The sequence below is a fragment of the Chaetodon trifascialis genome, chromosome 6, assembly GCF_039877785.1.
Source record: "Chaetodon trifascialis isolate fChaTrf1 chromosome 6, fChaTrf1.hap1, whole genome shotgun sequence".
Taxonomy (NCBI): domain Eukaryota; kingdom Metazoa; phylum Chordata; class Actinopteri; order Chaetodontiformes; family Chaetodontidae; genus Chaetodon; species Chaetodon trifascialis.
Window position 1 is genome coordinate 10,147,875 of NC_092061.1, and position 13,748 is coordinate 10,161,622.

General features: G+C 41.3%; 1 protein-coding gene across 2 annotated transcripts in view; it reads left to right on the plus strand.

The window, feature by feature from the left end:
* unc5ca (unc-5 netrin receptor Ca) overlaps positions 1 to 13,319 on the plus strand; it is a 186,153-nt gene extending 172,834 nt beyond the window's left edge. For both annotated transcript variants that reach the window (XM_070964004.1, XM_070964005.1), the window contains 5 exons: positions 1,711 to 1,944; positions 3,703 to 3,852; positions 4,249 to 4,413; positions 6,519 to 6,697; positions 9,504 to 13,319. In XM_070964004.1, coding sequence (XP_070820105.1) covers positions 1,711 to 1,944; positions 3,703 to 3,852; positions 4,249 to 4,413; positions 6,519 to 6,697; positions 9,504 to 9,666 — 891 coding nt within the window. In that variant the 3' untranslated portion in view covers positions 9,667 to 13,319. The remainder of the gene's footprint in view (positions 1 to 1,710; positions 1,945 to 3,702; positions 3,853 to 4,248; positions 4,414 to 6,518; positions 6,698 to 9,503) is intronic.
* The last annotated feature ends 429 nt before the right edge of the window (positions 13,320 to 13,748 follow it).

The following is a 13,748-nucleotide window of genomic DNA, read 5'->3' on the forward strand; positions in this document are numbered from 1 at the left end:
GTGAGACAGACGGGGTTGGGTGCAGAGTGGGTAAAGATGAGAAAAATGAAAAGTGGAATTTCATCAGGAAGTCGATTTGTTTTTCTCTTATTGCAGTAGAACATCCATTTCCCATCAGAAAGTTTTCCCCAAAACAGGGAGAGGAAGGTAATTGAATTCCCCTCACATCAGGGGGGAGCAGCCACGGTTGTGATTACCAGTAATAACAGATTCATACCATATTGCTTTCCTACCTCTTTGTATTGATTCGGCTGGCTCATCTGCAGGAACACAACTCCCCATGAACTGTGATTCAAAACTCAATATTTGCATCACATATGTACAGCGGATCCATGCTTGTGTCGACAGACATGCACACACAATTACTCACAGTGGCACACAAACACAAGCGTGGGTACGTGCACAACTAATTGAAGACTCAGCTCTTACGACAAAAGAGCACAGTGAGGATGTGCACCCTCGTTCAACCCAAAGAGCCGTATGGATTTACCATAACTCAGGCAGCGACAGAGAGCTGCAGAAATGATATGAGCAACAGCCAGAGCATAATCACAGTGGGATTGGACACACGTCACAGACGACAGCTCAGAACAAGTGTTATCATTCTCCTAATGGACACCTTAATTTACTTTCAGAAGTCGAATGTTTAACGAGACATGCTTTTACATTTCAATGCTGCCGTGCCTCGACTTGAACAAAGGAAGCCACAGTGTGGTGAATCAAAAATCCAGTAGCTGGTTTTTCCAAGATGAATCACCAGAATAACAAAGAGGAGTCACAGGCTGTTTATTGTCTTATTAAAAAGGATTTAGAAGTCAAAATGATTCAAACTTAACATTTACAGTTGGGCTTTCTGTTGCTTAAGAGGGATTTCTATATAGTTTGCTCTACATGCATCAGCACTGGCGTCACATAGAAAAAGACCTGTTTATGGCAACAGAGGAATGCATCCGTTAGAGACCACAACCTGCTTTTTCAGGGGTTGTTTGCATTAGTGGAAATGGCTCCAAATGCAGGTCCAGTTGTGTTATGTTAACAGAATGTGGCTTAATGCCCGTAAATTCTCGAATAAAGCCAGTATTCAAATAATGCCCGGGTCTCACTAAAAGCAGTCTGCATGAACAAATAAAGGCTGTTCCCAAATAAAGGGAAAAAACAGAATTACTGTGGACTGTGGCTCACTTTGTAAATTTAGAATAATCTCTATTTCCACTGTTTCTCCACCAGCAACATAGCTCTACTCAGTATGTTGTTTAAGCAGAAATACTGTTGTCACACACAGTTTCTTTATTTCTGCACTGACATTGTTTTATGAAGGCGTTTCACAATAAAAGCCTTCCAGGAATTGGAGAGAGTTATGCCCCTGAACCCCTGGATGGGGTTTTAATGTGAAATACATAAAGGAAATGTAGAGTTTTCTGTGCCAACTGGAGTAAATCAAAAGACAGGCAGGTTACTTCTTAATACGTGCTGGTATGTACTTAGAAACCAGCTGTAATGGAAAATAAAGACCTGTTTTGAGGTTAGTCTCTCTTAAATAAAGCCCTGGATCTCCCTTCAGTTGGGATGAGTAACGGCTCACATACTAAACTCAGCGACAGTATTTCAGAACCTCCAAAATGCCTCCTGAGCCAGCCGTCATAGATCCAGCATGACGTCCTGAAAGCCTCAGTGTGTGTGTGACTTTGTGTGTGCCTATGTTTCCTGCAGGATGTGGTTATAGTGGGAGAGGAAAACTTCACCACCCCCTGCTATGTGCAGATGGACTTGGAGGCATGTCACATCTTAACAGAGACACTGGGGACTTACTGCCTGGTGGGCCAGTCAATCTGCAAGGCAGCCGCCAAGAGGCTCAAACTGGCTGTTTTTGGACCCGTCTCCTGCACAACTTTGGATTATCACATCAGGGTCTATTGTCTGGACGACACACAGGACGCACTTAAGGTAAAGTTCTGAAACTAAACCAGTCAAATCCAATCAGTCTTTTGTTCAGCTGCTTTTTAAAACGTTGAGCTAACCTATATGTGTACACACGTATACATGCATTTGACATGGAATATACAGTGTGCGTCTACCAAAGCTGAGTGCTTTGTTGTGTTCTTTAGTCCTGTGAGGGATGTTTTTTCTCTCTTGGACCACCCATGCTTAAACTCCGTGGTAATTTGCATTTGAAATAAAATATATTATAGCTTGAACGGAAGTGATTGTCTAGAGTCATAAACAGAAGTTTTTTCACCTCTCGTCTTTTGGAAATGAGCTGAGGAGCAGTAAACAAAACAGGGTCAAGCAATGTCAAAGTAACGATGCTTTAGAATTTAAACAAATTCAGAGCACTGGAGGGACCATCTGATACGGAGGATTAACATCGGTAATTTATGCATGCAATGATAAGTCAAGTGTCAGTGTGGCACACAGCCACGCACACGCTCGCACAAACATCAACGCGCACACTCAGTTTTAGCATTTCAAACGAGCAATTGTAGCTCGAAAACAAAGTTCAGAGGTGGACTTTTTAATGATGGAGACTTTGTGTAGTATAATTGATCGGCTGGCGTTTCAAAAGGAAGTCTCTGCTGTATATCTACAGTAGAGTTGCAGCGTAGGAAGATGATGGGAGGGAGGAATTGATTATTCTGAGAAGGTTGTAGGAGGCATTAAAAGTCATACTCATAACTTATTCTTCTATCAGAAAATAACTGTGTTTGTGCGTGTATGTGTTAATTTGTTCTTTCAAGTGCATGTGTGCAGTTCAAGAGGCTGTAAATGCGTTGATGTTATCAATATGTGTTTGCCCTTATGCATGCCGGTGCGTGTCTGTAGGGCACAGATACTTTCTCGGTGCTCTCTCAGTGTGGGCTTGGTTGGGATGCAGAAGTCGATTTGAAAAGGATGAGCAAAAGTCCCCACAGGACTGTGTGTGCAATGTATTATTATTAACTGCAGCACAGCAAAGTAAAATGTGCTGCTTCCTTTGGTTCACAAAATGGACAAAGACATCAAATGGACAGTTTCAGTTTTGCATTAACTGATTTTTTTTTTTTGTTGCCACATTAAGTCCACATCAGTCTTTGAATCCTGCTTGAGTGGGGTTGTAGTTACAGTAGCCTTTAAACTAAAAAGGAAGCGCACAAGGAGAAGTGGTGACTGTTGTCTTGACAAAAAGAGAAGATGTAACAGAGGAGAGAAAAATGAGCTGTAACATCTGAAATCATCAGAATGCACTTCACTTCTCTGTATTTTCACAAGTTACAGTGATGCATTGAGGTCATCGTCTAAAGTCAATAGAAGTAATTTAATTTTACTGTCTTACATTAAAGATACGCTTCATTTCCCACATCTCACAACAGCCGTACTTTGACTGGTGGTGCATTATTAATCAAGGGGTTTATTGAGCATCTTAATGTCTCTCTTCAGTTCTGCGCAGTTAGCAGAGCCAAGCTTTGCTCAAATCCAGGGAATGCAGCCACTGAGATTTGTGATGATATCTTAATGAAAACTTTCATGTGATTCAAGTGTTTCGCGGTGCTGCGTACTTCAAGGCAACATCCAAGACGGCATTGTCTGCAGTAATAATGCAAGATAAATTAAAGGTTTACTACAGTCTCTAATGCTGCATGAAAAATAAATGAGCGGGATTAAGAAGATGCAAACTTGAGGAGGAAGTTTGAAGTAGTTGTGTTTTTTCCATTGGGTTTTGTGTAGGAGGTTCTTCAGATGGAGACCCAGATGGGAGGGAAGCTTCTGGATGAGCCAAAGACTCTGAACTTTAAAGACAGCACACACAATCTGAGACTGTCAATCCACGACGTGCCACACACACACTGGAAGAGCAAACTCATCGCCAAGTATCAGGTGAGAGGGATACACACATACATGTGCACTTAAAGCCATTTTACAAAGTACAATATACTACATATGCAATATAAAAATGATATGTACAGATGTTGTACGGCTTATATTTGGCCAAACAAAGGGATTGACTATTGCAAGACTTTGTGTGAATGTACATATTTGCCACAGCAGCATCGCTCAGTGGTGGTCGTCGAATGATTAAAATTACCAAAAAAAAGTGCATACCTCACTAAGTACGTCAAGTGTTTGCTAGAGTTAAAGATTAGCAACACATTTCTTGTTTCAAAGGGTGCAGCCATTTATATTTTTGCAGAATCAGAGCATCAGAGTTGGAAGATCCTTTGACCCGTCAGGTTACCCGCCTGAAAACATGCATATTGTTTGTGCTTTTTCCAGGAGATCCCATTCTACCAGGTGTGGAGTGGCAGTCAGAGAAGTCTTCACTGCACCTTCACCCTGGAGAGGCTGAGCTCGGCCACCACGGAGATCAGCTGCAAGCTGTGTGTGCGACAGGTGGAGGGAGAGGGACAGATCTTTCAGCTCAGCAACACACTGGAGGAGGCGAGTTTGCAGGAGCCCACATGCAAAGCTGACATGTTTGTTGTTTATTGGATGAGAAAAGTGCGGAAGACAACTTGAACCCACACTGACCTCAGCAGTTATGGTGAAACAGTACATATGAAAACGCGATGAACACACACACACACACACACACACACACACACACACACACACACACACACACACACAGGGAGGAGTTTCTTCTACTCGTGTCTGCATTTCCAGACTAAAGGTCCTAAAGTCACCAAGTTTTTATCTTCCTGTCAGACAGTCAGGGTTCCCGCTATGGTTCTGTGGCTCTGTTCAATCATTCATGCCGGGGCCAGAGGTCACATAACACGAGAGGAATAACTCGTCTTTGATTTTTCTAGGCCATGTAACCACAAAGTCACTGAATGTGTGTGTGGGTGGGTGAACAGTTTTGGTCGAAGGTCAGACGGTTCTTTTCGAATGTCACTACTTTGAAATCTTAGGCGGTGTTCATGGATGACAGTGTAGCACTTAAAAAAAATTTAACCCTTGTTTAACTGGATAAGTTGACAAAGAGTGATGTATTTTTTATTTTTTTCTCAAGAGGAACATTTTCAGCGGCAGGGAGGCGCACACATACAGTACATCCTTCACTCCTCCAGCATTGGTCACTGAGCAAAAGAATGACAGCTAAACTTTCTCAAACATACTTTTCAGCATTTGTGTTCTGCAGTTTAATCAGCTGACATGCACACAGATACTGACACACGTTTCACATATCTGTGATGAGCTAGTAGGACACAAGGGTGCACATCATCCTCCAACCCAAAGCTGACATTTCTGTTTACAAATGCAGACAATTAGCCTTTTAGACTTTTGACCTGAGAAGCAGCCAGTACTGAATCCTGATACAACCATAACTGTGACTCATAAGTACATACTCATAAGTTTTGCCATCAATGGGGTCAGAAAACTTTGTGAACAAAGGGTCACTCGTCAGTTGTCACTCATATCTTGCCAGATCTAGCGCAGATCTAGTTAAACAAGTAGCATTTGTGTCTTTTCTCATGCAGTTATTAAACTGTCAAAGGATGCAAAATCACACGCTGAAAGAATAGTAGAAATGTCCCATGGTGCATTTCTCCTTTACTTCCTCATACTTACTCTGCCAAATAAAAACAAAACAGACAGCCTTTCGGGGGGGCAGAGCTGCAGTTATGCAACAAGTACACAGTAAAAAATTAGCACTTGTATTTGGGCAGTGACAGTTTTGTCACAGCATTAGATAACTTTGTGAAGTGATCAATTGTAATCTGTTTTGAACAGGCCATACCTAGTCTTACAAAAAATAATTACTGTGTTCACATGTGATGCTTGGTAAGTACAGTAATTAGAGCTAAATAGCTAAAGCAATATTCAGTGAGTCTCTTTGCGTTTGCATTATATAAAATTCTACGGAGCCTCAATCAGCCAGCAGTGTCCTGAACAATGCAAGGTAAAGCAGGTTCAAAGCGTTTATCATTTCAGCAGAGACACAGAGATGTCCCTTTGCGTCAATCATTCAATCTCCAGCAGCAGAGAGCTTTCTGCTGTAAATTGGGGCTAAGTAGATGCAGTAAATAGTAATCGCTCACATCAACAGTGGCAGTTGTTGTTTCCCTCTGCCATGCCACATTCATTAGAGCGCTGCCTCCTTTCAGCCCAGGAGTGGCAGATTAATGGGATGAAGGTTTAGAAAGAGACAGAGATCGACAGCGAGAGGAGAGAGAGAGAGACTGCTGGAGAGCAGATCTTTTCGTTGGTATTAATTAGGAGACGTATCGGTTATTGGTCACACCGAAGGCGAGCAGCAGAGAGACAAGCAGAGCCTTGCCAGAGGAGCCAAGATAGTGACGTGTTTGAGATAGAAATATTATGATTTAGCTTTGCCAATGTTGCCACATGGATGCACATTATGATCCACATTTCACTTTTAAGGCTTTCGACTGTATTATCCTTCGATCCATCCCTGTTCTCCCGTGTCAGTTACACTCTGCCTAAACCTAATTTCTCAATTAATAAAACTTTTCAACAAGTTGAAATAGTCATTTTTTTCCTTAAACCAACAACTGACCAGTTTCTTTCTGTCTCTCTAGGAGGTCCAGTGCATAGACACGTCCCTGATGGACCCTGCCAGTAATATCACAACATTAGTGGGCCCCAATGCTTTCCGCATTCCTTTATCCATCAGACAGAAGCTGTGTGGCAGTCTAGATGCACCACAGACCAGAGGCAATGACTGGAGGATGCTGGCCCACAAACTCAACCTAGACAGGTGACACACACACACACACACACACACACACACACACACACACACACACACACACACACACACACACACACACACACACACACACACACACACACACACACACGCACACTTTTTATCATTTATTCCCTGTACACATCCCGTAGGCGTTTTTCTCCGTTTGGAACATCATTTAGTTAGAAAAACAACTCCTCTCAGAAAGGATGGCAGCTCATCAAGGTGGCCTGTCTCACCACTTCAACAAGAGAAGACAAACCTCTGTGAATTCAAATGTGGCTTGAGTTATGGCAAATTAAATCAGATGGTACAGTTCAACTGAGATCAATCAGTCTTATTCTTGTTGTTGTTCTAACTCGATTACTTATTTTATCTCCTTCGGACTAAGAAAAATCATGTTTACACCTGGCATTAACGTGCGTCTTGGGTGGCTGATCACAAGTGGACAGCTGAGACACATCAGCGTTCACACCTGCGTCAGTCATGTGTCTCCAATGTGTCCCGCTGACCACTTGTGTTCAGATTTTGTTACTCTTTCGTTACGTCACTTCTGCTAGACAGTCAAAATTGCATGTTGCCAGATTTGTTTCACACAGGCTAACAGCTAGCTAAGGAAACAAAAATGTTTCAAGAACTGACATACATGTACGGGCAATTCTGTCTGTTGAGATTGGCTGGACAAAGTCATTTGTGACTTGCAAATGAGCGCAGGACGAGAAGACAAAGGAACATGGACCCAAACTACATACATCAGTGCTCCTTTTCTTTTTTTTTTAAGCGTGCCTTCATGTTACGCCTTTGTCAGGGACGCATCAGGATGCATTAGCGTTTGCACTACAAAAGATAATTGGTCAAATGCATCCTAGTCCACCTGCAAGTGGTTTGACTGATTGGATCACAATGCGTCTTTGTGGTTGTTTACTCTTCTATTTAGCTCTGCCCATTTGTGATTAGAATACCCGTCATCGATGTGACTGCTGGTCTTTTCCTGTAGAAAGTGCATCAGCTAACGAGTCTCCTCACTCAGTTTCAACATGTCATTATTTTGAACCTGCGTCCCTGTAGAGTTTGAGTATATCGCAGAGCTGCTGGACTTCCGTGCACCTGAACAGTGAAGATGCGATTGTCTATTTGCATCTGACTCACAGGTAGCGGCAGCCTTGGTATCTCTATCCCCAGATGTGTGACTCGATGATTCAGCCCGCGGTTCATTTACCAGCAGCTACTGGAGCAAAAGCAGATATTGAGAGGATAATTGGGCACAAGTGTACCTCGTTGTCCCAGCAGGCAGCCAGCTCATGATGCAGTTTGTTAATGTGGGCACCGAATATTCCCGATCTGTGGGTGAAAAATGGACAGCTTGCCAAATTGTTGTTTGCTTCCACATTTCCACTAAAAGCCACTCTTCAAAGGGAGCATGATAAAATGGTCCAACAAGGAAATGCCACCCTCCATCCTCTCTGCTCCTGTAACTGCCGCGTCATGTCTGTTGACTTCAAAGTATGACTCATTCTTTGCCATCACAGCCGTCTCTCCTCATATAACTTTCATACTCGTGGATGTATAAACAGTGAAACGCAAGCTGTGCACACTGTACACAGACAAACAGTAAAATGGGAATGTTTTGATCTATTGTACCGAGAAAAGAACATCAGCTATTGAGATCAGGTAACAGCAGGACACCCCTTATCACATGCTGCAGACAGATGGAGGCTCAGACTGCAAGTGAGAAAGAAAGTAATGAAAATAGCTTATTAGATGTTTTGAGTGAGAAAAAGGGTGACAAAAGAGGAGAAGGTGCAGGTGTAGAGACAGCCAGGAAGGAGCAGTGGAGTGATGCACATGTCTCTGCTTGTGTTTAAACAGGAACAGAGTCTGCCAACAGTACAATCACAGGATTTACAGAGGAACAGAAAGTCTCATTTTTATCCCCATGGGACTCAAATCTGATGGCTTTTCCACTAAAGCAGCATTGGGATCTTTGTCACAGATGGCTCAGCGTCAGACTTTTCCTCTGCAACCATTGTGCTCTTGACTCTCGACAGCTTTAGTACTATCAAAACTCTTCTCCCCGCGGACTTGTCGCCACATTTTTGTGCTCTAATGCAGTTTCTGAAAGTGTTTATTTTCCTTATTTGTTTAAAACAGCTTGAATTGAACATGCATACTGGCAGATGTTCTCAAAATGATTCACCTGCTTCATTTCATTTGTCCTTCACTCATTACATTTTATATAACGTGGTATTCAGGACTTAATGGAGGATGTTTCTTTGTAGGTCGTCCTTACTCTGTGCCTCGCTGCATTGTCGGATATTGGGTGCTTTCAATAGTTTAATCAAGATTTTAGGTAGAGAGCAGTCGTGCCAGGTAAAAATTAATCATATTTAACTTGTAAAGATTTAATCAGTAATAAAAAGGATCATTTGTCACCTTTGCGCTGCAGTGTGGGAAAGTAGAAATGGTTTCTGTTTCGCTCTTTTCAGACTGCTGATTAGGATGTGCGTTCTCTGGTCATTTCTTTCTTTCCAATTTGACTTTAGAAAAATATTTTAAATATTTTATGTTTTCAAGGTGATTATGTCACTACTTGAGTCAATTTCAGACTTTCTAAATAGACTGTTCAGTAAATTAATATTGCACATCTCAAAATCGGTCATTTCATTATATAGCACGTCTTGTGTCTGTGGACCTTGACACATGTTTTTAATATAACGCTGCTGCTTCATATTGCGAATTTGATGCCTGACGGAGATTTAAAACCTTTCTGTTGCAAAATGTTCACCACACATTCTGTCCCTCATCGTTTTTCCAGGTACCTGAACTACTTCGCCACCAAGTCCAGTCCGACAGGTGTGATCCTGGATCTGTGGGAGGCCCAGCACTTCCCTGATGGAGACCTAAATGAACTGGCGGCTGTGCTGGAGGAGATGGGTCGCCATGACAGTAACTTCGCCTCCATGTCAGCAGAACACTGACTTGTCGTGACAATGGCAGAACTCTGGAGACGATTACACGTGAATTCTCTACGGTTGATGCTGCAGCGAGGGCAATGAGCGAATCAGATGCGAGCAAAAGAAAACTTGTGGCCATGGTGATCGGGCACCGGTTAAATACCAGGGTAATCATGCCAACGTGCAAACAGACAGAACGAGAAGCGCTCGAGCTGGTGCTGGAACTATGTGTGTATCTTTGTGTGTTTATTTGAGCAACGTTGCAGTGTCGTTTGTGACCGGCGGAGAGATAACCCAACCTAAAACACAAACAGAGTCTATCAGGAGCAAAGAAAACATACACATGCCTAAAAAAAAAAAGACCTTGTCTGGTGTAACACTAGTTGTTCTCTTGCTGTTAGTTTATACAGAACAAAGAGAAGCAGAGAGAGAAAAGCAAAGCAACAGAGGTATCGACCTCGAAAACCTCTATAGGAAAGGAACAGAATCACAAAGGGAGGGAGGCTAAACTGATTACAAAGAGCGGGAGAGAGGAAAAAGAGAGTGAGTTAGAGACAAGACTCTTTGTTAAGACGAGAGTAAACACAGAGAGAAGATAAACTGATTATAAAAGGAAGACGTAAATGTGAAATGATGGGAGAAGCCACAGGTGATCATCTGTAAGAACAGGATGGAAAACAGATAATGAGGAAGAGGAGGTGAAGACGTGATCCCGCTCTTCTCTCGTGAGCCTTGGCTGTACGTGTTTGCCAGTACAGTTTGTTGTCTTTATATCGTTTCCTAGGGAACGCTCTATGTATCCTGCTGTCCATATGTGTGGATCATTTCCTGCTAACAGAGTTTGCTACACAGTGACTGTCAATCAAGGATCCTGACCAGAAACAAGCCCAAGACAACCGGTTTGGCATGTATCAAAGCGATTTGTGTTATGCGTCGAGCTCGTGGCTTTCATCTAAAATGCACGACGGTGTTAAAGCGTCCAGATCACAGGAAGTCTAGAAGTACAAGTCAAAGGCAGCTGAACTTCCAGTTTCCTTTAACGCGTGCTTCTTTTTTTAAAGAAGCCGATCCAAAGATAGTGGATGGATTCAGGTGAAGACACGTTTTTTGTTTGCCATTTTTTGCAGTGCATTGTTGTGACAGACTTGTGGAATTGTCTGTTTTGAGGTATATGTAAGATTGCACTTATGATAAACAGATAAACGAGGCAAAGATGCAGACTGTCAGCAGTATATCACATGTTTATTTTAAAGGAATCAGCACTTACTAATTTTATAATTGTAGATATTTTTGTTCTGGAAAACAACTTTTCCCAACTTCGCCACAAGTTTTTTAAGCATTGAAACGATGATCTTCAAGCTACACCTGCATCTCAAACTAAAATCAAGGGTTAACTAAGCTGTCTGCAGCAAGGCTCTGTTCCCATAGAGGAGCCGTTTGGACGTGCGGGGTGGGGGATTCCAGCCATGGCTACCACGTTCAGTTAACCCAAAATCAAATCCAGGTCTGTCTGGTTGGCTGCGGGGGCTTGTTTCTGGACAGGGTCCAACGCAGAGAAAAGAGAGAGGAAGCAAAAAAGGGACGAACTAGAAATGACAAGTGTTTTTAAATACAGTAATATACAGAGTACCATAGTATTATGTGATAGTGAATTAAATACAGCTGATATCATTCATTACTGCTAAATGTACCCAGTATACAGATTTTATCACTCATATTTTTATTTGCTAAAGTATATATATAGCTTACATATATATATACACATATATATGTATGTATATGTATTTCTTTCATATTTTCGGTGTCCCATCATCATCAGAGGATGTCAGTTGTGTTATCTGCCATCTGGCCACATGTGATTTCATTTGTGATCATGACTTTGCTGGTCACTAGCACCATCCAGTGGCTTTTGAAGAATAACAGCATTTACATTTTTTTTTTTTTTTTTTTTTTTTTTTTGAATGTCTGAGACATGTAAATACATGGTTATCATGCTCCTTCTAATGACCTTATATTAGCATAATACTTTTGTTCGGTGGTCATTCTTATGTTATTTGCATTAACATTTTTTCCTTTTTTTTTTTCATTTTAGTGTTTTTAGGAGATGGGATAAAATCTGTAACATATCAGTTAGTTGCCCTTTATCTAAAACAATCTTCTGTCTGCAACTAACATTCCAGCTTATGGTGTATGTGTTGAAACAGTTGCGATTTAGAGCTAAAAATCAAGATACCAACTTAAGGGGATTGTGTAAAATGAAGTGTAATATATTTGTGTTTTGCAGAACAACATTGTGAACCAGGGCAGGCTTTCAAATGTATGCACTGACTCAGGTCAACAACGTCTGATGAAACAGGTTTTGAGGAAAGACAAACAGCCTTATTTTTAGTGGCTTTTGAGAAGTTTCTAGATGCCCCTGGAGACAAGAACTCTATTCACCATTTAAAGGACAACAGGAACATTCAGTTCAAAGGAAACACATGTAAAATATTCAAAACTTGGAGATATTTCTGCTCTGAGCTATGGAGAGACGCCATATGAAACTGAACATCAGATATGTAGAGGAGATACTGAGGAGGATGTTGGAGAGAAAACCAAGTAGGCTGACAAACAAAGGCTGAGTTAACACCGGTACAAAAGGTCAGATTTTTGCCTCTTCATGACAGATTTCATCTTGTGGTTGTCCACACAGGAGGAAACCTTGAGAAATTGATTTTTCACATTGATTTTTCTTTCTTTGTTCAGTTGGTCAGAAACATGCCACTTAGAAATCCGACCTCTTGTATCGACGTGAAGCCAGGCGTGGTGGACGTGGAGGCCTCAAAAAGATGTATGTTGTAATTCTGGACAGCCTTATTATACAAATTAGGAAAGGTGTATGGTTAAATGACAGAGTGGATGTTTTGTGTGTTTTTCAAATGTAACTGCTGATGTCAGATGTGAGGATATCAAGGGAAGTGTTTGAGGATAAAAGCCTAAAACAAGTCATCTATTCAGTTTGTTTCAGAACAAAATATGAACCCAAAGGTCATGACAACATCTTTCATACAATGTGATTATCCACATCTCTTACTAACTCAAATGCAGAATACAAGATCAGATTTTAAGAGTCTACGGTTTACCAGCAGGACAGAGCGTTTGTTTGTGGAGTAGACTGTAAAAGGCCGTTTTCATGCGAGGAGAGCAAAGGCAGGCCTCCAGAAGGTGAACCTTCGTGATGTGAAAATGAAGAAAGTAGTGTTAAGATATCAAAGTATGTAAAAATATTTTCTACCCACAGTATGTACAGTTGTGTACTGTCAGCTATATTTGGCAAATTTGAGAATATAAAAAGAGCAGTACAGTTAGATACTAGTTTGTATGTTTCAAGTTTTTTTATTTAAGTTTCTTTCCTGTTTTGTAAAAGCGGTGTCTACTATGCAAACTTGGCATTGGTTATCATGATAGAAGTCTATAACTAGAGCTGTGCTTGTAAGTGCATTTTTATTTTACTATCAGGGGTGATTTCATTTTGATTAGTGTGGGGTAGTGTTGGTCCATTTTAGCTAATTCTGGCACGCTTCATGAATCTTGCTCAATCTTGCTGAATGCTCGCCTCTCTATCTCCTCTAATTGTTTTCTGTATAAAGTGTAAGAAAGAATTTTTAAGACAATTAATAAATTATATTTATAAGCAACACTGAAAACGTGTGGTGCATAGAGTTGCTCATTCTTACAGGAAAAGGTTTTACACTTAGATGACTCACATGTTGCACTGTTACAGCTAGTACTGTCAGGGGAGGAGCAGTAAGAAATGCAATTTGTAGGCCATGCGTATATATTCACATTTGGCTTGCAATACTTTGATTTTCTACCTTTTTTGTGTGAAATTCCTATTTACACGATCCTGACTCAATAAGTATTTGGATAAAATACCCTGAAGGGAATAAAATTGAAACAGAATATCCTTGTGGTGTCACTGTTTAACATGCTGTGTGCTCAGCAGCACCGGTGGGTTGTAATGAGGCATGCCGCTTCTTCTTTTTTTTTTTTTTTAACAAAGAAAATATGAAGCGCATGCCTTAACAGTAAGAGGCATTGCCAAGTGACTTGTTAGTATGCACCTC